The following is a 25,212-nucleotide window of genomic DNA, read 5'->3' as shown; positions in this document are numbered from 1 at the left end:
ACAATCTGTGCTTGAAAAGAACAAGCCCACTAACTATTTGCTAAGTGTCAAAAACAGAAGCTGTGAGTATCAACAAGGAGTCTCTAACGGGCAGACACCAGTCAAGAAATATCTACCTCGTTAGCAGGAGCCTCTGAAAACACCTGCTGCGTTTCTATCCCAGGAGACCTCACACCATGAGAACTCTCTTTCAATACGGTCTGTAACATCCAGAGCAATAGATTTAAGCAAAATCTAAAACGGAGTGGAGAGGAAGCGGCAAATATCCCAACACTGACACCAAAAAACCTGCCTCTGCTGCGTGACGATGGCGAGGGAGGGAGTCTGTGCCTAGACCCCGGAGTCCTTTTCAGGTCCAAATGTTCTAAAACCTTTCTCCTCAGGCTGCAGGATCTCCTGAATTCTTCCCAGAAGAGCGTCTGACACGACCTCGTGGAACTCTGCATCACTTCATCAAGGACTACATGTTTTTATTTCACTTGCTACTTCCTTATCTTAAGGTGGGAAAAACCCTTTGATCAACTTTCTGCTATTTCTGCAGCCAAGGACCTTTGTCCCCAATCTTGTTGGTAGCCCAGTCCCTCCCTTGAATCACACCTACACCAACACTATGGCTGCTCCAAGACAACTCTGGTCTCTTTCTGTTGCTGGCTAGCACGGTCCTGTAAGAATCCCAGAGCCAACTCGATCTTCCCAGCACAGGGTGGCTCAGACATCCCTCACCACCTGTGTCCAACAGGTGATCACCTGCTGAAAGAGACACTTCCCAATGCTGAAAACTTTACTACTACAAGATAAAAGGAACACTGTTCAAAGAGTTTGAACATTCCATGAAATATGACTCAGGCCTCAAGCAGAGCAGAGTCCTAGAATAGGCAAGGCCCATAAAATCAATTACCTCCCAGACGCTCAAGAGGAGAGGCATGATTTGGCCACATACGCTGGGAAGACAGGACTGGCCATGATTCACATAAAAAAAAAAAAAAAGTGACCTGCATTGCTAAGTTAGCCACCTTGTTCAGGAGAATGAGTTTGATACAGCTCCTCCTTTTCCCTTCTATAGGAAGAATTTGCGGTCTGGAATACAGAAAACGGTAGGTCAGGGCAGTGTGTGAGATGGGCTCAGAGAAGAAATGAACTTACCTCTTAGGAGCATGATGCTGGCTGCCCACCTGAAGGCCTTCCCCTCTCTCAACTTTCCCAGCTGAAATTTCAGGTATGAGAGATGCAGAGCTGAGTGTATTTTTGCTTAGTGATTCATTTATATTAAGGAAAAAATCATGAAAGAGAACCATGCCTTTAGATAATATCAAGCAGGCATTCTTGTGTTCATGGAGTGGGAATAGGAAACAGAATGAAAGGCAACTGGCTCAAAGGCATGGTTCACACTGAAACATGCATCGCAGACCTCAAAATAATATGCTGAGTGAAAGAAGCCAGACCAAAAAAGAGAACATGCTTTAAGATTACAATTCGATAAAACACTAGAAAATGCAAACCAATATATTGTGTCAGAAAGCAACAGATCAGTGGTTGCTCGGGGGCTGGGGAGCAGGGAGGAGGAGGAGGGAGGGATGACAGAGAGGGACATGGAAACCTTGGGGGCTGGTGGCTGTTTTCACAATCCTAACTGTGGTGGTAGATTCACAGCCTGATTTAGATATATGTCAAAGTGTATCAGACTGTACATGTTAACTATGTGCTGTTTGTTGCATGACAATTAAACTCCAATAAAGGTAATTTTTAAGAAAGACCACTGTTTAAGCTTAAAAAAAATAAAAATAAAAATTCTAAGCCTGAAATCCTCCCCCAAAAGTCAACCTGGTCATCCCAGCTCTTTGATATGATGTAACCCACCAGCTATGACTGACCATGAACCAGCCCAAGGGAAAGTTGATGAAAAAAAAAGAAAAGCTATAGCCAAACATCTCCCACCCCATGCCAGCCACTGTCCAAACACCTGCCTTCTGCTACAGGAAAAGGGCTGCTCCTGACAGCTCGCTCCACAAAGAGTGAACTTGGTGGCCAGTTTCCATGTGACCCGTATTCCACTGGCCACCTCAACACTCCCCAGTAACAGCAGGGAGAGGCCCGCACCTCCCACTCAGTTAATGACCCAGCCAGAGCTGGAGCAAGACAGGAAGAGGGAAAGACAAAAAGGATGTTCTCCTCCTGCCTCCAGAGATATTACAGCAACTCATAATCATTGGTGTCCAGCCCAAGTCAGACAGGATGAACTTGGCAGAATATACCCATGAGGGAGAAAAAATCAAAAAGACGCCAAAAAGACATGTATTCCACAGGATCCAAAGAGACGGCCCTGAACTTGGTTCAGAGCTCCTTGAGCTTCTGTCCTACCTGCTAGAAGGATGGAGTGGCAAGAAAAACAACTTTCCTAGGCATGTCAAACTGTGTTCACAGCCTTTGGTCGCAGCTCTTTATTCTCTGTTGCCATTCTACGCGGCTCCAATGGCCCAAGACTGACTCCCAGTGCGGCCACCCCACCTAGGTGGGGACACGGTTACCTCACCTCAAAGCAGCTCAGGCTTCTTCCCAGCTAGGTCAGCTCCCTGACACCTCACCTCTGTCCCACCAAACAATAGCAAACACTCAGCCTCCTTCGCATACCTTTTCCTGGGGACTTTTTGGGTGTGCCACTCGGCCCATCTCAAGCCCACAGTGCTGCCCCAAATAGTGACCTGCGTGGGTCCCCTGCACAGACTTCTATATCCTTGATCAACAACAGGCCTGCAGCCGCTAGACTTCCTCTTGGCAGCTTGGGCGCCTTGCTACCCTGCTGTATGCAGGAAGATGTGCTGCTGCTGCCCTGAGTAATTCTTCCAGGGTTTGCATAAGCCTTGCAAAGGGAGGAAAGCTGAGCATCCCACAGGAGCCAGGGCCAATCTTCAGAGAGGAATGGCTTAGAGATCTTAGGCAGGACAGAAAACATCTTGGGAACAACTGGAGAAATGAAATGCCTGAAGTTTTCTGGGCCCCAGCATGAGAAGAAAATCACGTCCTTCTCCCAAACAATATGATTTCCTCACTATCTCAGAAACAAGAATCAAGTCTTGACAAGGTGTAAACATTGAGTTTGTCAATGTGTTCTTGTGGCCGCAAAAGACTTCCAGATATTTATCTCCACCAAAAACTTCCCTACCTCCCAGGGGAAGTTTAGAGAAACTAAGAAGGGGGATAAAAAAGAAGCAAATGACAAAGCTGAGTGGGGTAGGGCCTGCCACCAGTTCCAACCGTTCAGTTCATTCGATACTGCCAGTCGGCTTCCCACTCACTGGAGGTTTTGAATATGGAAAGTGCTGACCTAAAAGACAGGGTCAGGGCTGTAGAATCCTTAAAATAGGCCCAGTTTAGAAAAATTCTGGGCTACGGCACCCAGAAAACTTTTTCACAGGCTGTGGGTAAGTCACAGTACCACTGAAACCACTCATTTGCCATAAACAACATTTTGTAAAAAGGGGAGAGGAAAGTGAGCTGGTAACAGGTGAATAGTGGGAAAGTGGAGAGAGATGACCTATCAGTCCTAGAACTGCAAACAAATCATGACCCGGGATCTTGGAGGCCCACGGACACTGTTCTTATGACCCTGCCAGGCGAGCTGGCTAGACCGTAGCTGCCAGGCTGAAGTGCCGGCCTCTGCGGAACAAGGCGCCTCCCAGAGGCTTGGGAGGAAAAGGGGGGCCTGGGGGAAGAGCAGAGGGAGCCTTCCGCGGAGCAGTGGGCACAGGGCCGCGAGGGGGTGCGTCTGAGAGAGCGCTGACGGCTGGAGGGCTGCGGCCGTCCACGAGGGGCAGAGCCCGGCATCACAGGCGCGGCGGGGTGGGCGGCTCGGGGCACAGACGCTGGCTCCCGAGGGCACGCCCGGTGTCGCCCAGAGGCCTGGATCGCGAGGCAGGAGTGCCTGGAGCCCCAGGGGAACTCGGGGTATTGGGGAGCTCCCAGAAGGAAGCAGCTGGGACTGCTCCCCCCGGGAACTCGGGATTCGCGGGTCGCGGGAGAGAACCCGAGGTGCGGAGGGCTGGGGAATGCGGGGTCCGGCAGGTGCTGCGCGAAGCTCGCTCTCACCTGCGGAGCACCAGGAAGCCCAAGATGACCAGCAGCAGAAGTCCCAGCATGCGGCCCGGCCTCCGCCGGAGGCTCCACGTGGTCATCGCGCGTTCTCTGCGCGCAGGGACCCGGGTGCCCACTCCAGTCCGCACTCAGCCGCGCGCGGGAGCCTCGGCGCGGGGGGCGGAGCCGCGCGCTGGTCGCCTGGGCAACCAGCCCGCCGGCGCTCATTGGCTGGGGCTCGCGGCTCCGCGGCTCCGCGCCTGCCGCCCTAGGCCTCGCGCAAGCAGGGGCGGGGCTGGTCGGGGCCGGGGCGGGGCCTGTCGGGGGCGGGGCGGGCTGGTGGGCGGGGACGAGGTCTCGGTAGGAGGGGGGCTGGCGGGGACGCGGCTGGCGGGGGCGGGGCCTCGGCGGGGTCGGGGCGGGGACAAGGTCTCGGTAGGAGGGGCTGGCGGGGGCGGGGCCGGCGGGGCGGGGCCTCGGCGGGGGCGGGGCGGGGGCGGGGCGGGGACAAGGTCTCGGTAGGGGAGAGGCCTGGCCGGGGCGGGTCCCCGGAGTGTGGAGCGGTGCAGAGCTCGCCGTCTTCCTGCTCGCGAGCCGCAGGCCGGTGCGGGAGCGCCGCGTACCTGTCAGACGCCGAGGTCACGTCGCCCCTCGCAGCGCTACATTAGCAAGAACGTACAAAACGCGTCCGCAAAGCAGGGGCAACCAACAGAATCTTAAAACAACTCAGATTCTGAAGCAAACAACTTTTTAAATAATAAATCATCCCGTGAAAAGCCAGGATTTTGAAGAATTGTATTTGGACATATTTCAATGTGGTTGATGTCTGAGTAGGAGGGGTCCAAATATTTTCTGTCTTTGGTTTCCTTGAGTCTTACTCTGACCTTGACTCCAAGCGCTTCCAATTTTTTATTTTAAAAAGTTCTATATAAAACCTTCACATTTTAGGAAAGGAAGAACATAATTCTTATTCTGAAACAGAATGTATGTCCCAAAGAACATGATGTAGTATTTAGGTGCAACTTACACTTTGTAGAGATCACAAACCCAACTCCTTCCGAGAACAAAATTCAGATTTTACTGAAAGAAACTCGAGGACGGGCAATGTTTTCCAGAGCCATTAGGGTCTGTCGAACGTCTCCCTTGCCACATGCTTTGAATTCATTTCCTAAACTGGGGCATAGTTTTGAACTTGTAAAGCCGACAGGAACCAAATGAAATTGCAGATCTTGGAACAAAGACACAGACTTGGGTATGAAGGGTCCTGTCTAGCATTAAGCATATATTTAGTCAAGGAGCAAAAGTTAAATCAAAGACAGGCAAAAACAAACGAACAACAAACAAGAGGGAAAAAACCCTGGCAGAACTGGGGAGGATAAGCTGGGCTTGGTGCAATCCGGGTCTGACTTAAGCACCGCAGACATTCCCAGAGGCGCGCAGAGCGAGGCGCGCTCCCGTGGACGCGCTCCAGGCCCGCCCCTTTTCTCCATTTGGTAAGGCTATGATTGCTTGATGGCTGTGAAGTCCACGATGAAAACGCGTTGGTTTAACTGGAATACCAGCTAGCCCCTAAGCGTGGAGATATTGTCAAAGGCTAGCCCCTTTACCTGCAGGGGACCATCCGAAAGACATGCACCCCACATTCATCCTCTCACTTCTGGTCACCTTGAGCAGCAGCAGAATCTATCAAATATAAGGGAATTCTCAAACGGTTTAAGCAATACCAGCATCTCCATTTTTCTTCAAATGTTTAGCAGAAATTTAACATGGGTTTAGAAACTGTGAACTCCTTGGCCCACCCTTGTGTCCTTCGTTTTTATTTGTGTGAGAAAAATATACATAACCGAGTGTTTTCTTTTTTTTTTTTTTTTTTTTTTTTTTTTTTGAGACGGAGTCTCGCTTTGTGGCCCAGGCTGGAGTGCAGTGGCCAGATCTCAGCTCACTGCAAGCTCCGCCTCCTGGGTTTACGCCATTCTCCTGCCTCAGCCTCCCGAGTACCTGGGACTACAGGCGCCCGCCACCTCGCCCGGCTAGTTTTTTGTATTTTTTAGTAGAGACGGGGTTTCACCGTGTTAGCCAGGATGGTCTCGATCTCCTGACCTCGTGATCCGCCCATCTCGGCCTCCCAAAGTGCTGGGATTACAGGCTTGAGCCACCGCGCCCGGCCAAAAAAATTTCCCCTTAACTAGGGCCACATCCTGCTCACAGTCTAGTAACAATTTTACTCTATCTGGGCTTAATGATACCACAGAATGCTACGAGGGTAGCACTAACCCGAGATGTGTCTTGCTGAGAGGCTGAGACTTTGTTTGTTTGTTTGTGACAGAATCTCAAACTCTGTTACCCAGGCCAGAGTGCAATGGTGCAATCTCAGCTCACTGCAACCTCTGCCTCCCGAGATTCAAGCTATTCTCCTGCCTCAGTCTCCCGAGTAGCTGGGACTACAGGCACCCACCACCGTGCCCGGCTAATTTTTGTATTTTTAGTAGAGACGGGTTACACCATGTTGGCCAGGCTGGTCTCAAACTCCTGACCTCAAGTAATCCACGCGCCTCGGCGTCCCAAAGTGCTGGGATTACAGGTGTGAGCCACCATTTCCAGTCTGAGACTTTTGTTTTTTAAAACATTAGCAAGATACTCCTTCAGTGTCTCCTTTCCAAAATGTCTAGTGATCTTAACCCAAAGCAGACAATGAAAATCCTCAAATCCCTGGGAACAAAAGCTACAGTTACAATGAACTGGCATAAGAGCGGTGTAACAAAGTGGTCTGGCAAGGTGCTTGGCTTGGTAATGAATCCTTGGTACACAGGAATCATCCTCTTCCCAGGCCTTCTTTCTAGTGTCCAGGGTTTAGAAAATATAAGAAATGCTTTTTAAAAAAAATTACATCTTGTTGGTATGCCATATCCATTGCTCTAAGTCAGCTCCAACAGACCCAGAGGGCACAGTTCCTTCCTCGAAAATTCCTATGTCACAGATAGTCAGTGGGAAACATAAATACATACGAAATGCACACACAGGAGAATAAAAGCCACACTCGTTCAGAATCAGTACAGTGAAGTCACGTGGGAAAAGCAATCATATCAAACTAGTCTCATTTGCTGTTTCACTTTTTATTTTTAATAGGTAACAGGTTTACAGATTATTCATTCACATAACTCATTTTTGAGGGCACTCTGCTAATGCTTTAAACGCAGCATATTTGAATTTTAGGAAAACGTTGGCAAAATTTCTTTTAGTCATGAGAATAAGATGAAAAACATGGCTTCTATGACAGTACAGTCACTTGGGCCCCTGGACCAAGATACAACCCTCTGCTCCCCACCTCCTCCTTATGGACAGACACCTCTGTCCAGCACCCCCCATCCACCCTCCACTCAGGAGGAGCAAAGTCCAGTCATGATGTCAAGTTGCCAGGGTCTTGAACAAAGAAATTAAGAACACAGGGGAATTCCTGGGAATAAATCAGGGCCATTTCAACCCTAGACAAAAATAAAATAGAAAGTCCTGGAATGGAGATTTGACCTAGGAAAAAGAGAAGGCAGATTTAAGTTAAAGGAAGTAGAAAAAGCTTTTCAGTCCCAAAGATATGTGAGTGGGACTGGAAGGGGCCTGTGCACATCCGATAGGGATGCACAGAACTTGATCTTTAGCCTTACCAGGTCTAAACTATCATTTTTCAGGCTCAGCCTTTGAAGGCCTAATAGCCAAAGATCTAATTCTGCAACATTGTATTTATTAAACAGTAAATGACAAATTGTAATGACCATAAACTACATGCTGTTTCACATGCTTGGGATGTATCAGTGGACAAAACAAAGATCTCTTCTCTTTGAAATTTCTGTTCTAGCTAGGGAAGAAAGACAACAGAAACAGAATGAATAAACTGTAGAGTATATTTAAAGGTAATAAACACCATTGCAAAAATTTAAAAAGTAATAAGGTGGCCAGGCCCAGTGGCTCACGCCTGTAATCCTAGCACTTTGAGAGGCCAAGGCAGGCAGATTACTTGAGGTCAGGAGTTCAAGACCAGCCTGGCCAACATAGTGAAACCCCATCTCGACTAAAAATACAAAAATTAGCCAGAAATTGCTTGAACCCTGAAGGTGGAGGTTGCAGTGAGCCAAGATCATTCCACTGCACTCCAACCTGGGCAACAGAGTGAGACTCCATCTCGGGGGGGGGGGGAAGGTAATAAGGGAAGGAGGACTGGGAATGCAGCGGGGAGGGGTCTGCAGAGAGGAGGTCTCCCTGGAAAGACATTAGCTGAACAAAGATCGGAACACAGTGGGAGTTCTCCATGCAAGCGAACCAAGATATAACCTGGAGGAAGCACCGCCCAAGCAGAGAGAACAGCTCGTACCAAAGCCCTCAGGAAGGAGCATGACCTGGTGTCCCTGGTGTCCAAGGAAAGGCTAGGACGACAGTGTGGGAGGTGATGGCAAGAAGGCAGGAAATGAGGACAGAGAGACACAGGGGCCTGATCGTCCAGGGCCTTTAAGAGTAGGGTTTTGACTCTGAATGAAATGGGAGCCACTGCCTGGTTTGAACATGGCGGTGATGATAACTTAGAAGGATCACTGGTGCCATACAGTAATCCGTATGGGAGACGATGCTGGCTCAGGGGACAGTGGTGGAAGTAGTGAGAAGTGTTGAATATCTGGAAGTATTTGGAAAGCAGACACGAGAGGGTTGTTGCAATTCGTGGATTGTTTGTAGGGGGAGAGAAATAAAGGGGGCTTAAGAATGTCCCCCACAGGCTGGGCCTGAGAAACAGGAAGTGCTGATCGCTGTGACCTGAGATGGGGAAGGTCCCTGGGCGAGTTTGTGGGGGACATCAGTAGCTCAGCTTGGACCTGCTGTGTTGGAGGCTGCTGAATATCAATCCTGATGGTCCAGAAAGGTTTGGGACGGAGATACAAATGTAGGAGTTGACAGAGAGTTGGTATTTAAAGGCAAGAACCTGCACCAATGAACAAAGTACAGACCGAGAAAGGGGATGAGGAGAAGCCCTGGCACACGTAACACTGAGAAAAGATGAGGAATCACACCATGAACAGGTGAGGTTGAAGCAACACTGAGGATTGACCAGTGGATTTAGTATGTGGCCAGTGTTGATGAACTGGACACAGGCAGCTTGGGTGGAGTTGGGGGTCATGGGATTTGAGAAGCCAACTGGAATGGGTTCGGGAAGAAAGGGTGAAGAGAAATCTAAGACCATTAATGTAGATGACTCACTCAAGAATATAGGCTAGGAAGGGGACACACAGGCTGGGTGCGGTGGTTTACGCCTTCAATCCCAGCATTTTGGGAGGCCAAGGAGAGTAGATCACCTGAGGTCAGGAGTTCAAGACCAGCCTGGCCAATATGGTGAAACCTCATCTCTACTAAAAATACAAAAATTAGCTGGACATGGTGGTGGGTGCCTGTAATCCCAGCTACTCGGGAGGCTGAGGCAGGAGAATCACTTGAACCCGGGAGGCAGAGGTTGCAGTGAGCCAAGATCGACCTATTGCACTACAGCCTAGGCAACAAGAGCAAAACTCCATCTCAAAAACAAATAAATAAATAAATAAGAAAGGGAATACATAAATGGGATAGTAGCTGGGGCAGAAGGAGGAACTGAATCAAGAGCCATGTTCTATTTTCATTTCTACCAGAGCATGCTTGTATGCTGATAGTGATCTTGATCAGCAGACAGAACTGGTGAGGTAGGAGAGATCTAGTATCTAACAGCACAACAGGGTAACTACAATCAACAATAACTTATCGTACATTTAAAAATAACTGTGGGAGGTCAGGCGTGGTGGCTCACACCTCTAATCCCAGCACTTCAGGAGGCCGAGGCAGGTGAATCACAAGGTCAGGAGTTCAAGATCAGCCTGATCAACATGGTGAAACCCCGTCTCTACAAAAAACATAAAAAGTAGCCGGGCATGGTGGCACATGCCTGTAATCCCAGCTACTCAGGAGGCTGAGGCGAGAGAATTGCTTGAACCTGGGAGGTTGCCGTGAGCGGAGATTGTGCCACTGCACTCCAGCCTGGGCAAGAGAGAGAGAGAGCCCGTTCACGTAGGAGTATAATTGGATGGTTTGTAACACAACGAAAGGATAAATGCTTGAGGTGATGGACGCCCTGTTTACCTCGATGTGATTATCACACATTGCACACCTGTATCAAAATACCTCATGCATTCCATAAATATACACACCTACTATGTACCCACACGCTTTTTAATTAAAACAAGGAAACTACAAAGAAAACACATCTGTACTGAACATGTACAGACTTTTTTTCTGTCGTTATTCCCTGAACAATACAGTATAACACTATTTACACAGCATTTACATTGTATTAGGTATCATAAATAATCTTAAGATGACTGAAAGGATGCAAGTGAATGTGCACAGGTTATATGCAAATACTGCCTCATTTCGTATCAGGGACTTGAGTATCTGTGGATTTCGGTACCCACAGTAGATCGTGGAACCAGTCCCCCATGGATACTGAAGGACGACTGTATTCACTTTGAAATCCAAGTATGCATTTGAGATGTAACATAAAGTGAAACATTAAAATTGTATCAATAGGTTAAAGTGAAATAAAGAAATAAAGCAACTACTGATTATTATAAAAACTGTTGATTTAATGGCCAAAACAATTATTAAGAACTTTCAAATACTGAAGCACATAAGGAAATAGATTGACAGTTCATGCGGATGTGGAGAAAGTATATTAGCTTTGTAACTTTATAACTTTGGGAAGAATATGATATCCTCTTTAAGTCAACAATGTATAAAAATGTTTTTAAAATATAAAATATGTAGTATAAATTATATAAACATTTTATGTGAAGTATAAACTTAAATGTATAACTATATATTTGCATAATAAAGATTACATTATATCACAATTTTTATCATTTTAGAATTGCTTAATACCATTTATAGTACTAAACAACATGCATGCCTTCTTTATAAAAATGTGGTTTATACCAAATTTATTTTTATTATTTAATATCATTCAGGCCATGAATCTTTGAAGAAAAAGTCTTCTTTTGGTATTCTTGCCACCTCAGAATTTCATGAGAAGGCAAATCTCCAAAATTATGTGCAGCTACATCTATGATAAATCATTTTCAATTCAGACAGAACAAAGAACAGACAAGGTACAAAGGAAAAAATTGGGCACATTATGTTCTCACTAATCTAACTTCAAAAGACAGACTTATAATACTCTTAAAAGATAATTTCTTATAGCTTTGAGTCTACAGAGACTAAACAAAAAGCTTCTCAGAATAATTGCTATTTCCTGGTGTTTTCAGTAGCTTTTTGGCTGCCAAATAATTGTTTAAATCTGCCCAAGTTATGACTTCAAGGTACAAAACTCCTTCTACAAAACATGCTACTAAAATATGCTTTCCTGAATTGTATTTTACTGTGAATCAATCAGTGATATTATTAAAATATACATGTTTTGTATATCAGATGTTTGGGCATGCAGAAACAAATAGAAGTTGCCTTAAAGTTTGGTATGGTAGATTAATGAAAACTTTAACAATTCTTCTCCTTTATTCTTTATCATCATTTCTGAGTATAGCACAGCAATCCAAGAAATAGTTATGAAATGAAAAATTAGGATATAAAGTTGCCATACAATTGTCATTGGGAAAGAAAGAACAAGCATGGCTAACACCGTAAGTGGTTTAGAAATTACAGCTGTATAATTGCTTCATTCACGACTTTCAGCTCATATTTAGATTAGGAATTACAGATGTATGACTGCTTCATTCATGACTTTTAGCTCATATTTAGATTAGGAATTACAGATGTATAACTGCTTCATTCACGACTTTTAGCTCATATTTAGAAAGAAATTTCAGCACAGTATAAGGCAGGGACTCTTCAAAAACAAAGTACATGACATACAAAAGATTTTGAAACTCTCTTGTCTCTTTATGTAAGACATTCAGAGAGGTTGAATAGCAACTAATACATGCTTTTTAAAAAGCTTCAGCAAAAAAGAAAAAAAAGGGATTAATATTATACTTTGCAGAGAATAACAGCAACAGAGGCCTTACAAGCAACTAATGATTTATTTGCTGGAATCTGCTGAATAAATAAACCCACTGATATGGCCAGAGAGGAGAAGTTACCCTTCCATGACACCTGATGAAAGACACTACCACCTTTGTGTGGAAATGAAAGCTGAAGTGCACATAAAATTCAAGAGATTACTTTTTTTTTTAGACGGGGTCTCCCTTTGTCGCCTAGGCTGGAGTGCAGTGGTGCAATCTTGGCTCAGTGCAACCTCCACCTCCCAAATAGCTGGGATTCTCCTGCTTCAGCCTCCCGAGTAGCTGGGAACTACATGCACCCACCACCACGCCAGGCTAAGTGTGTGTGTGTTTTAGGAGAGACGGGGTTTCACCATGTTGGCCAGGCTGGTTGCAAACACCTGACCTCAGGTGATGCACCCACCTTGGCCTTTCAAAGTGCTGGGATTACAGGCATGAGCCACCGCACCCGGCCAATTTTTGTTATCTTAAAGTCCAATTGCATGACTTCATTGCTACATGTTTGGATTCAATGTTTAAGAGGATAAATTTTTAAGGAAATGCAAATCAAAACCACAATGAGATAACATTTCATACTCACTAGGATGGCTGTAATCAAAAAGAGAGCTTAAAAACAAGTGTTGGTGAGGATGTGGAGAACTTAGAAACCAAATACCTTGTTGGTGGGAATGTAAAGTGGTGCAACCACTTTGGAAACAGTTTAATGGTTTATCGAAAAGTTAAACACAGAATTACCATACGACCCAGTAATTCCTCTTCCAGGTATATAACCAAGAGAATGGAAAACACACAACCACGCAAAAACTTGTGCATGAATATTCACAGTAGCATTATTCGTAATATCCAAAAAGTGGAAACAACTCAAATAGTCATCAGCTGATGAATGGATAAACAAAATGCTGTGTATCCGTATGACGGAACATCATTCAGCCATGAAAAAGGATAGAGTATACACGCTACAGCATCCATGAAGCTTGAAAACGTGAAACAAGCCAAACACGAAGGGTCACATATTTGATTCCACTTTCATAAAACGTTCAGAATAGGGAAATCCAGAGACAGAAAGTCAATTCATAGTTGCCAGGGACTGGGCAGAAAGGGGAATCAGGAGTAACTGCTGACGGGTTAAGGGCTTCTATCTGGAGTCATGAAAACATTCTAGATCCGATGGGATGATGGTGGTACAATCTCGTGAATATACCCTACTAAAAATGACTGAATTGTAGACTTTAAAAGAGTTTACAATCCATTTTGAAAAATTTTCTGTCGTTAAGTCTATTTGCCTGATGTTAATACAGTTACTACAGTTCCTTCAGTTAGAATTTGCATATTTTTTATCCTGACTTTCAATCATTGCATCTTTATGTTAAAGGTGTATCTCTTGTAAAACTCAAATATTTATAGTTTTCTTTAAATAATGTCTAACAACTTTTACCTTTTAATTAGAGTTTAGCTCATTTATAAAATTTACTATGGTTGCTAATATATCTGTATTTATTCTACTGTGTTAATATGTGTTTCTATTTGTACTTACTTTTCTATTTCTTTATCTTCTACTATCTTTTGTCTTTTATTGGTTAGAGGATTTTTGTTTGTTTGTTCTCACTCTATTTATCCTCCTAACTTTTTTAGAAAGTTAAAAGCTCTATGTATATTCTTTAAACATTAAGCTAAGTTTATTAACTATGAATATTCAACAAAGTCTAAAGTTAGTATCTGAGAATTACAGAAATCTTAGATCACTTTTTTGTGATCACATGCCTCTCACTTTACACAGTGTTTTTGCCTGGTCTTAAGAGTTTTATGCTGATGCTACCTCAAGTTAGACATTGGTGCTATTTGTATGGAGTTAACGTTTGTTCATATGCTCTCTCACACATGTCAGCATCCTTCTTGGACTCCACGTTCTTTCTTAAAAGTCAGACTTTCCATCTGCTTGTGGCATATCTTTTAGAAATTTCTTCTCAACTGGGGTTCCCCGAGAGAGTGAAGATGTAATGCCCCAAGGCATCCACAATATGTAATGAGTTAACGTCTCTAATACGCATCCAGATGATACAATGAGAAACTAATCACTGAAGACACTTTCTGCAGTGTTTAATTCTCCTATGGGACTTTGAGAAAGGCTGCTACAGAACAGCCTTTACTGGGGATCTTTTGATAACTCTCTTGATTTTTGTCAGAAAGTTCTATATTTTATTTGTTTTTGTTGAAAAATAGTTTTGCTGGGTAAAGAATTCTAAGTTGTGAGTTTTTTTTCTCTAAGTGCGCTGAAAGCATTGTATCTTCTGGATAGCATTTTTGCATTCATATTTGGAAAAGACTGGCATACGTGTGGAACTAAGGTAGTAGCAAAAGAGGAGGTGCCAATCAGAGAGACGTGATTTCAAATACCTCTTTGAACCTCGGTTTCCCGCCTGTAAAATGGGTTTGCTGCATGGTTGTTGTTTAGATGTTGTAGATGTTACAACTGAAATATAATATGTACTCATGATCATTATGATTATTAGTTCTGCTTTCCTCCTTTACCCTACATTTTCTATAGAGTTCATAGGTTTGAGGCTAGATCCCCAGAGAATAAAGTTTTATTTTTATTTTTTTTTTTTTTTGAGACGGAGTCTTGCTCTGTAGCCCGGACTGGAGTGCAGTGGCCGGATCTCAGCTCACTGCAAGTTCCGCCTCTCGGGTTCACGCCATTCTCCTGCCTCAGCCTCCGGAGTAGCTGGGACTACAGGCGCCCGCCACCTCGCCCGGCTAGTTTTTTGTATTTTTAGTAGAGACGGGGTTTCACCGTGTTAGCCAGGATGGTCTCGATCTCCTGACCTCGTGATCCACCCGTCTCGGCCTCCCTAAGTGCTGGGATTACAGGCTTGAGCCACCGCGCCCGGCCGAGAATAAAGTTTTATGTAGAATTGTGGAGGTATCTGACAGAAGTTTCCTCCATTGAAATAGTCATTCAGACTAGTGGGAGAGAAGATAATCTGACATCACATCTCTGTCTTCATTCCAATCCAAACAGAGAGTTCTCTTCCCTCTGGACACAAGATTACTTACTAATTACTGGAAAGCCCTAGGCACTATATTTAACAGGGTGGTAAGATTTGTTTTTAATGCATTGGTTTGAATTTAGGCCAAGTGCTATGTTTTGTATATAAGAAAGTGTGTGGTTCCCAATGGTGCCAGTTTTTTCAAATGGCACCACTGGCTTTTCAGAGTGGTTAGAATATTCACGCATGTGTGGCTAATCTCACTGATACCTACCCACTGGCAGGTATTGACTATAGCCAGATAGACAGGGAGTAAGGAGACACAGAGAACCCCGTGCTAAGCTTTGTTGTCACACGTCTGAAGCAAATGACCAAATTGCTGTTCCTTCTCTGATTAGATGTGACACGCAGGGTCACCTTGTAGACACACAGTTGAAGGGAAATGAAAGACATTGTTCATTGCCTTCTGCTTTCCCCTACTCCACACACACACACACACACACACGTGCGCACACACACACGTGCGCACACACACGTGCACACACACACGCAGAGAGAGAGAGAGGAGGGAGACCGTGAGTTTGCCCATTAGTACACACAATACTGTCTCTGGCACGAGGAATCAGTATCCTCACTCTTCCCCAGGCTACAGACCTTTCCCTTCCCTTCAATTGAGCATGGAAGGCAGAAGTGAAACTTGTTTTTATTTTATTCGCATCTACTTAAGGCATGTTTAATTACAGAATAAGAGCCTGCTAAGGATTAAGCATTTAACTAGATAAATCAGCCGTTAAACATTTTGAAGATGTTTTAAAGCCTAAAAATAGGCATCATATAGATAGACTCCAAAATACGTAACAATTCTTCTGCTGGTTTTTGTTGTTGTTGTTGTTATTTTCACATTTTTGCTATTGTAAGCAACACTGTTTGATAGTCTTAATATAAATCTTATTCCTCAAAAATGACTTGCAGATGAACTCCAGCAACCCAAAAGGTATGTTCAGACACGGTTTTACAGCATGGGCTTGTCTGTAGATGTGATGTCTGAGCCACTCAGCATCTTCTCAAACAAGATGACCTGAGAAGAAAAGAAAGGCTGACAGTGGGAAAGGTGAAGCCTATTTAGTACAGGATGGAAAAGACACTGCAACTCACATTTTGATCTGAAAGTTTATGAGATCTCAAGGCAGAGACTGGGTGACATACCTCGTTGTCCTCCGGACGAAGCCATACTCCAGGAAGGTACAGTGTTTGCTGAGGCCCAATATTCCAGTACCGCCCAAGGTTCCGTCCATTGATGAACACGAATCCGTAATTCCAGTTCTGAAAGGAACGGTGGCTTGAGATTTGGAAACAGGTTCACCTTAGCAAGGTAAAACCTAAGGCACTTCGGGAGTGAGAACAAGACTGAGATACTTTATGGCAGTCAAAGGGAGGTGAGTTTAGAGTGGGATATGTTATAGAATTTCTACCTTGCACTCTAGGAACGAGAGAGAAAAACATAAATAGAACCAACCCTCTAATGGTAAGGCTGCTATTGCTCCTGTTATGTGATATATAATGTCATATATTTTAAAAAGCAGATCTCCTACTTCCAGAAATAAATACCAGGTAATAGTGATGAACACCACCACTGACAGTGGCTATTAATATAAAAGCTGCACATTTTTTTAAATCTGCTTACAATATAATGAAGAATTACAGGACCAAGATCTAGAAGAAGAAAATGGAGAGACAAGGAGACATCCAGGCAGTTTTCCACTAGAGGCACCTGCTTATTCTGGGATATAACAAAATGGTCTAGCATATACAATTGGAGTCTCTGAAATGCTCCAAATTAAAGGACAAAGGTTTCAGGACTTGATTTCAAATAAAGTAGTTATATGCTACATATAAGAGAAGCATCAAAAACATAAGGTATTGAAAAAATAAAAGAAAAATAATGGATAAAGATATGTAAACCCTAACCAAAAGGAAGTTGCTATAGCTCTGTTAATATTCAGAAAAATAATACTTTAAGGCAAGAAGCATTATTAGAGATAAAGAGATAAATATTAGAGATAAAGAGATAAAGGCCGCTACAGAACAGCATTTACTGGGGATCTTTTGATAACTCTCTTGATTTTTCTTTGTCAGAAAGTTCTATATTTTATTTGTTTTTCTTGAAAAATAGTTTTGCTGGGTAAAGAATTCTAAGTTGTGAGTTTTTTTTCTCTAAGTGCGCTGAAAGCATTGTATCTTCTGGATAGCATTTTTGCATTCATATTTGGAAAAGACTGGCATACGTGTGGAACTAAGGTAGTAGCAAAAGAGGAGGTGCCGGCCGGGCGCGGTGGCTCAAGCCTGTAATCCCAGCACTTTGGGAGGCCGAGACGGGCGGATCACGAGGTCAGGAGATCAAGACCATCCTGGCTAACCCGGTGAAACCCCGTCTCTACTAAAAAATACAAAAATCTAGCCGGGCGAGGTGGCGGGCGCCTGTAGTCCCAGCTACTCGGGAGGCTGAGGCAGGAGAATGGCGTGAACCCGGGAGGCGGAGCTTGCAGTGAGCTGAGATCCGGCCACTGCACTCCAGCCTGGGCGACAAAGCGAAACTCCGCCTCAAAAAAAAAAAAAAAAAAAAAAAGAGGAGGTGCCATCATTTCATGATGGTAAAATTCTTAATTTACCATAAATGTATATACAACATACGTAAGGAAGATAAAAGCATAGATACAAAACATATCAGAAAAATTGACAGAATAATAAAGAGAAATAAACAAATTTACAACCATAGTAGGAAATTTTTATACAACCTTTCAAAAGTCAGTAGGCAAAGCAAATAACAATCAATAAAGATATAAAACATTTGAAAGATGATTAACAAAATTGAACTAATTGACATAACAGAACATTGATCTAACATCTACAGTGTACACATATTCTTTCAAGTATACTTCAGAATATTTACAAGCTTGATCCTGTGTTAAACTAGTTTTCACATAAACTTCTCAGACTATAATGCAATTAAGCAAGAAATTGATAACAAAAAGATAACTATAAAATATCCAAATTCTTGGAAATTAAGAAAATCACTTCTAAATAAACCATAAGTCTAACAAGTAATGACAAAGGAAGTTGGAAAATATTTGAGTTCACTGATGATGACAATAAAATAGACAGAAACTTGTAGGGTATAAGACTATCAGCAGATTTTTCAGTAGAAACCTTGCAGGCTAGCATGGAATGAACCGATATATTTAAAATGCTGAAAGAAAAACAACTGGCAATCAAGAATACTACATCCAGCAAAACTGTCTTTCAAAAATGAAGAAGAGATAAAGACTTCCAGACATACAAAAACTGAGAGAGTTCATTGCCACTAGACCTGCTTTACAAGAAGTGCTAAAGGAAGTCCTTCAGCTTGAAAAGAAAGGAACTTAAACAATACCAAGAATCCACAAAAAGTATAAATTTATTGGGAAAGATCATCATGTTTCTCCCCAGCAACAACACGGCCCCCAGAGTGGCCTGCAGCTTTCTGGACAGTGCCGCCAGGACGTCCAGTGCCTGAGGTCGAATACTACCTGCCAAGTGGTACCATCAGTCTACACGATTTCCCTTAATACGAGAAGAAGTACAGCCCTACTATAGCAAAGTTCTGGTCCCAGGGAAGCTTCTCAATGTCCCCAAAACATGGAAGTTGTCATTATGTGCAAGTCCTTGTGACGCGTGCGGCCGTCACATCCGTACAGCCACACGAAGGAAAGTGAAATTCCAACTGAAAACTTAAGAGGTGAAAGAGCAAGAGTAGGTATTTTATAATTCCTAGCAGACTCAAGATTGGCCCCAACCTGCAGGATAAATTGCAGACCTTCTCTTTTGTTGGGCTTAATTTGCCTGCCAGCTCCTTACAAAACCATCTTTAAGACATTCTAAAACGCCCACGCCGAGGTCAGCTTGATACCTTCAGAGAAGCACCGACATGTGAGGTGCTCACCTTTAGTATCAGCTGTTTGTTACGAAACCTTCATTATTTTTTAGATAGAATTTGTACTTATGATTAAAATGTCAAGCTAACACAGCAACCCTAAAGCAGCAACTATCCAACTAATAAGACACTAAAATGATTCATCTCTTTCTATAGAGATATCACTTGTCTTACCACAACTTATTTTTTCTGTATTTCAATATGAACCATTACCCATATAATAGAAAGTATAATATAAAAATTAATAATACATTAATATGAAATATGGCTAATAATTATGTACATTCTGAATTCTTGCTTTGAAGAATATAATTCCTAAGTCATGAAAAAAAATACATATTAAATTTATTCTTATTCTATGTAAAAAAAAAAAAAAAAAAAAAAGGTATGGGAGTCATTTCCGGTATAGGCAAATCCATAAAGATAATAAAAAGATTGCTATGGCCAGGCGTGGTGGCTCAAGCCTATAATCCCAGTACTTTGGGAGGCCGAGACAAGCGGATCACAAGGTCAGGAGATCAAGACCATCCTGGCTAACACAGTGAAACCCCGTCTCTATTAAAAATGCAAAAAATTAGTCAGGCATGGCGGCGAGTGCCTGTAGTCCCAGCTACTCGGGAGGCTGAGGCAGGAGAATGGTGTGAACCCGGGAGGCGGAGCTTGCAGTGAGATGAGATTGCGCCACTGCACTCCAGCCTGGGCAACGGAGCAAGACTCCGTCTCAAAAAAAAAAAAAAAAAAAAAAAAAAAAAAAAAAAGGTTGCTGTTGCCAGGGGATGGGAGAAGAGGAAAATGGGGAAGTAATTGCCAAATGGTTATAGGGTTTCCTTTAGGATAATGAAAATGCATTGGAACTAGAGATAGTGGCTGCATGGCATTGTGAAGCACGAAATGTGACTTAATTGCTCACTTTAACAGAGCTAATTTTATGTTATGTAATTTTACCTCAAAAAGTCTTTTTAAAACTTATGGGATACAACCAAATCCATGCTTAAATGATGATTAATAACCTAAATTCATATAATTAAAAAGAATAAAGACTAAAAATCCATGATCTAAGTATCTATGACATTATAAAAATAAAGCAAATTAATCCTAAACTAAGCAATTGAATAAACAAAATAATAAAGATAATAACAGAAATTAAAGAATCAAAAAACAAATATATAACATAGTAAGAGTCATAGCCAAACACTGTACTTTGAACGATTAATAACACTGATAGTGTTCTGGTGAGAATCAAGAAAAACAGTGCATCGGTGTCCTGTAACAATGACAAGGTGCATGTGACTGCCAATGATCTCGACATCAAACACGAAGATTTTAAAGGCAACATATTTGAAAATTTCGATGAAATGGGAACATTTCCAGAAAAATACATTTTCTCAAAGCTAACTTTACAAGAAACAAAATCCGAATAGTACTTTAATCTTTCAATAATTGAATCCACACTCGCAAACTTTCTCAAAAAGAAAATGCCAGCTCTAGAAGGCTTCACTAATGAACTCCATTACATGTGTAAGTGGTACTTGTCTTACACAAATTCCCCTTCCTACATCCTGTAGGAGAGCCCTAAACCTGGCACCAAAACCTGACAGAGATTTCAGTCATGAACATAAACACAAAATAAGTCTTAACGATTTATCACAGACAAGCCCCAGATATAATTCAAATGTCCAGAAAAAGTAAAATGGTTAAATAAATTATCACGTATTTACTAAAGGAACCCAGTACAACAGTGAAAACGAACAAATCACTGCAAAATCGATAAATGGCTGAACCTCACAACACTGAACAAAAAAAATATTAAAAAGAAGATGCCCTGTATGATTCCATTCACATAAAGTCAAAATGGGAGACACTGGCCTAGGGTGTTGGAAGTCAAGGCAGTGGTGACCTTTGCAGAGAAGGGGGCAGTGGTTGGGAGGGGTGCTAACAATATTTTTAAATTTCAATGATAATTATATGGTGTTCACTTTGTGATCATTTGTTGATCTGTACATTCACATTTTGTACGTTTATGTTATCTATGTGTATTTATACAGAAAAAGATATTCTAGGTAAAAACTAACCTACCAACTCACCCCACACAGAAAAACAGAGTTGCAGAATACATGGTACAATTCTATTAGTGTAAAAACAATCGTGTATGTGTGTGTTCAGGCAAAGTTATATATAAAAATATACCACTGTTCGCAGTGTTGAGTTCTGAGAAGCAGAGACTAACTGGAATGGGGGTGGGTGCAGAGGGGAACGTCATGCTCTGCTCTCTCCCCCTTGTTATTTGTTTGAATTTTTAATTGTGTTTTCATGTGTTATTCTCTAAATAGTGATAAATTAGGAAGACTGATGAATGTTGGAAGGCTTGGTTGGAGATGAGGAAGAAGAGGAAAAGAAAGGGAAGTATTCCTCCAGGAACACTGGCTTTGCTCCAGAACCCTTTAAAAATAAAATCGGTGTTTGGAACACCAGGGCAGCAGAGGGCGTCACCTACCAGCAGGCTCAGGAAGGTGTCCTTGGGAGAAGGGCCAGCCTTCAAGGTCCCACGGTAGAAGGCTGGGCCCTGGTGGCTATCTGGGACAGGCTTCCAGGTGGCAGAGCGGAGCCTGGAAGGAAGGCCAAGTCATGGGGGAGAGGAAGCCCCTTCCCAACCCAGTTCCCAGTACCCACCCCAGGTGGCTTGGGCCGAGCCAAAGATTCTGTTTCAATGAGCTAGCATAGACTACACACGCTAGACACGTTAAGATCCGAATCAGGACACTTGCTCCAGGGCCCTAGTTCTGATGCCGCAGTGCCCGACAGTCTGGAGTAAATCACTCAGTCTCTGTATTTTGGACTCTTCATCTGCAGTGAGGAGTCTGAAATCTCTTGAGTTCCCTGATCACTGAAGTGTGCATGGGGGGCCAGCTGGAGCATACCTCTCAAAGAAGCTCATTTTCATCTCCAGGGAATAGATGGTAAAGCCCTCCAGGGAAGAGTTATTGATGCTGACAGATCCAGTTATTCCTGCAGATGCAGATGGGAGGCAAGAAAGAGAATATGAGCCAGGACTGGACTAGCATCTGGGACAAAGCAATGCAGACATGTATGTGCCTTAGGACAGCGGCTCAGCCAGGAGGGCAAACGTTTGTGTGACCTGCTTTGACTGAAGGTTTTACCTACACGTTTCCACACTACCAAGAAAGTTCCCCCACTTAGTACTGAACTTCTCCTGAAATTCCCAAAAGGAAACTGGCCCTGCTCCCGGACAAGCCAGCACCGAACACACTGGCTCCACCCTCTGGCCCCAGAGACCAGAGAAGGCAAGACAAGGGCGAGGGGCGGATTTTGCATCTCCACTCCCAGGACCTGGGTAGCCCACTACTGAGGGGCTGGTTTCCCCCCCACCCCAGTGCGTAGCCCGGGTCTTCAGTTTTGAGTAACTGAGGAGAAGCCACAGCCAGAGCCCACCTTTCTGCTCATTCTGTATTTGCCATGAAAAATTGACTCGTCCTTGATTCTCCACCAGGATCCTCAGGTATCGGCAGTCCTGCTGAGACAGGCCAGGTCATGGAGACCACGCGCCATGGAGGGCGCGACAACCCATTTTTTTGCTGAGTTCCACATGGAGAGACACGCGGGAGAAAAGGAGGCTCCAGAGCCCAGCAGTCTTCGCTGTCACCTAAGCACTGCCTTGTGTTCCCACAGTCAATCTTCCCTTTCCCTCTGCTGACCCTACTGGGAAAGGCAGAGACTCAGCTGTGCCTCTAACCAACCGTAAAAGCTCAGAAACCAAACCAGGGGCTGAGGACAGGCTCAGGGCTTAGTGAGGAAACCCCCTCCCTTCCAGCATGCGGTAGCTCCTGAGGGACCAGGGCCTGGGTGGCACTTAGGCTTCCAGACTGCACACTTGCTGCCGCAGCCCCAGGTGAGGAGCAGTACCAACAGCAGGGGTGGAGAAGGGAGGCTGACTATCTCAGGACCAGGCTCCGTCTGCATTTGAGGGCACTCAAGGGCATCACCTGGGCTCTCAAATTACATACCCTGAGTTCAGGAATGTGCAGGTCCTGATTATTCTCATTCAGAATCCCTATCATTGTCTCATCCAGAAACACCTGCAAAAGAAGAGCCGGCATCAGACTGCTGGGCCCACCTGAAGAAAGGGAAACAGAGGCCGTGGTTTTGGCAGAAGGAGGTCAGTATGAAGGCAGGGACCGGCTATGGTGTTCACAGATGGCATGAAGCTGCGTGGAGGCCCCAAGAGACTCTCGGTGGTGATAAAGCAGAAAGCAAGTCTATTTGGCCTGACTTTTTAGTCCCAGAGCCTCCCATACAGTAGGTCATCAAACAGCAACATACACCTCAACCAACTACCCTGCCCAGCAGCATGGGGACGTGATGCATTTTGCTTCCCACACAGACAGCCTGTTGGCCCTACCTGTGCAATGTCGTGAGCGTGGGCACAGAGGCGGCCTCCGGAGCAGATGGACTTCTCATACAGGACAAGGCCATAGGACTGGCCACTCCCATTGTTTATGGGAAGGTTCTCCATGTTGACGGGCTGATGGGACCTGACTGGCTATGAGGAGAAATGGCAGGAACAGAAGCCCGAGGGCTGAGAAGTCAGGATCCTCCTTTCTAAGACCCTGTCATTTGGTGTGGTCCCACCTAATGGTCCCCAAGGGTTCTCTGAATGGGAAATGATAAAACAGATGGCATGTGATACTGCTCTGTGCTGACATCTCCCTGCCCAGGAAACTCCACGAACTGCAGGGCACGGTGATGCAGGAGCAATCGCTATCATCCTAAGAACTGATTAACAGAGGAAATAGATGGGGCAAAGGGGCTCGTGCCTGTAATCCCAGCACTTTGGGAGGCCAAGGCAGGTGGATCACTTAAGGCCAGGAGTTTAAGACCAGCCTGGGCAACATAGTGAGACCCTGTAGCTACAAAAAATTTAAAAACTTAACTGGGCGTGTTGGTGCCCTCCTGTAATCCCAGCTACTCAAGAGGCTGAGGCAGGAGGATTGCTTAAGCCCAGGAGTTCAAGGCTGCAGTGAGCCATGACTGTGTCACTGCATTCCAGCCACAGCCATAGAGCAAGACCCTGTCTCAAGAAAAAGAAAAAAAGAGTAAATAAATTGTATTCTAAAATATTGAAGTCTAGCAATGAATTATGCACCAAGCAAATGTTTATTTCACTAAATTAAATTTAGTTACATTAAATAAATATAGTTTCTTTAGTGTACCAGTCACTACCTTTTCTCCAAAACAGTGATAGCAGAGGTAAAACCAATGTGAATTCAAGGGCTACAGTTTCAGTTCCAAGCAGCTTTCACCTTTCTTCAAAATAAGACAGGAAGGCTGATGGAAGAGGAGGAGCAGTGACTGAGGAAGTTCAGGCCTAGCTGCTGGCAAAGCGGGGGCAGAAGCTGTTCTCCCAATCCCAGCTCAGCAGCTTTTCCTATGTGGATTCCATAAGGACCACGCAGTCTAAACAAGAGCATCTCCAGACAGGTTCATCTGAGCAGGAACCCAGGATCCTCCAACATCCTGCTGCCCCTCCCCTGCACACTGACTCCAAGGACAAACCCCTTCACAGTCCACCCAGAAGGAGTTGGTGGCTCTTGTCCCACAGTTCTAAATTTGAATGAAATGCAGAGGATTTGTTTTCCCACTTCCTAATAAAACAGTTTCCTGAAGGAATCCCTGCCCCATCCCTCCAATGGCCACTCCACCTCCTGTGGCCAAGCAGCACTCACCTCATTTAAGTAGAATAGGGCATCCCACAGCGGGAGGTACAGCGACGGTCTCATGGGGGGATATACAGCCTTGGGAGTAAGTTTGGGTACTTGGGGCAGGGGAGTTGCTGCAATGGAGATGGGGCACAGGGCAAAAAGTGCCTGAGATGACCACTGCCTTCTCTAAGCCCCCCATGCCTATCCAGCAGGGCCTTTGCTTTCATATTGGGGATTATTATGTCATCCATGGTACTGAGAGCTTTACAAAGAGTAACTCAGTCTTCACAGTCATCACAGGAGACCAAGGTTACTACCTTTATGTTTCAGTGAAGAAACTGACGCTTATAAAATGCTTAGAAACCCTTATTTCAGGCCGGGCGCGGTGGCTC

At 44.2% G+C, this 25,212-nt stretch overlaps 2 protein-coding genes across 14 annotated transcripts in view; both read right to left on the bottom strand.

The window, feature by feature from the left end:
- The window catches only part of GLB1L2 (galactosidase beta 1 like 2), a 42,341-nt gene extending 38,006 nt beyond the window's left edge, over positions 1-4,335 (bottom strand). For 2 of the 4 annotated variants that reach the window (XM_008021596.3, XM_038004955.2), the window contains exon 1: positions 4,084-4,335. In XM_008021596.3, coding sequence (XP_008019787.2) covers positions 4,084-4,169 — 86 coding nt within the window. In that variant the 5' untranslated portion in view covers positions 4,170-4,335. The remainder of the gene's footprint in view (positions 1-4,083) is intronic. The other 2 variants (XM_008021598.3, XM_038004954.2) reach the window with 2 other exon arrangements.
- Positions 4,336-15,824: 11,489 nt separating this feature from the next.
- GLB1L3 (galactosidase beta 1 like 3) overlaps positions 15,825-25,212 on the bottom strand; it is a 39,467-nt gene continuing 30,079 nt past the window's right edge. For 3 of the 10 annotated variants that reach the window (XM_073022456.1, XM_073022467.1, XM_073022469.1), the window contains exons 13-20: positions 24,845-24,951; positions 23,521-23,661; positions 23,126-23,197; positions 22,554-22,635; positions 22,022-22,109; positions 21,598-21,709; positions 16,340-16,456; positions 15,825-16,211 (exon numbers count right to left, since the gene is read on the bottom strand). In XM_073022456.1, coding sequence (XP_072878557.1) covers positions 16,146-16,211; positions 16,340-16,456; positions 21,598-21,709; positions 22,022-22,109; positions 22,554-22,635; positions 23,126-23,197; positions 23,521-23,661; positions 24,845-24,951 — 785 coding nt within the window. In that variant the 3' untranslated portion in view covers positions 15,825-16,145. Of the gene's footprint in view, positions 16,212-16,339; positions 16,457-21,597; positions 21,710-22,021; positions 22,110-22,553; positions 22,821-23,125; positions 23,198-23,520; positions 23,662-24,844; positions 24,952-25,212 lie in introns of those variants that run through there. The other 7 variants (XM_038004962.2, XM_008021587.3, XM_073022475.1 and 4 more) reach the window with 4 other exon arrangements.

The sequence above is a fragment of the Chlorocebus sabaeus genome, chromosome 1 (genome assembly GCF_047675955.1).
Source record: "Chlorocebus sabaeus isolate Y175 chromosome 1, mChlSab1.0.hap1, whole genome shotgun sequence".
NCBI lineage: Eukaryota > Metazoa > Chordata > Mammalia > Primates > Cercopithecidae > Chlorocebus > Chlorocebus sabaeus.
The sequence above is the reverse complement of the archived record's forward strand: the minus strand, read 5'-3'. Positions and strand labels throughout refer to the sequence as shown.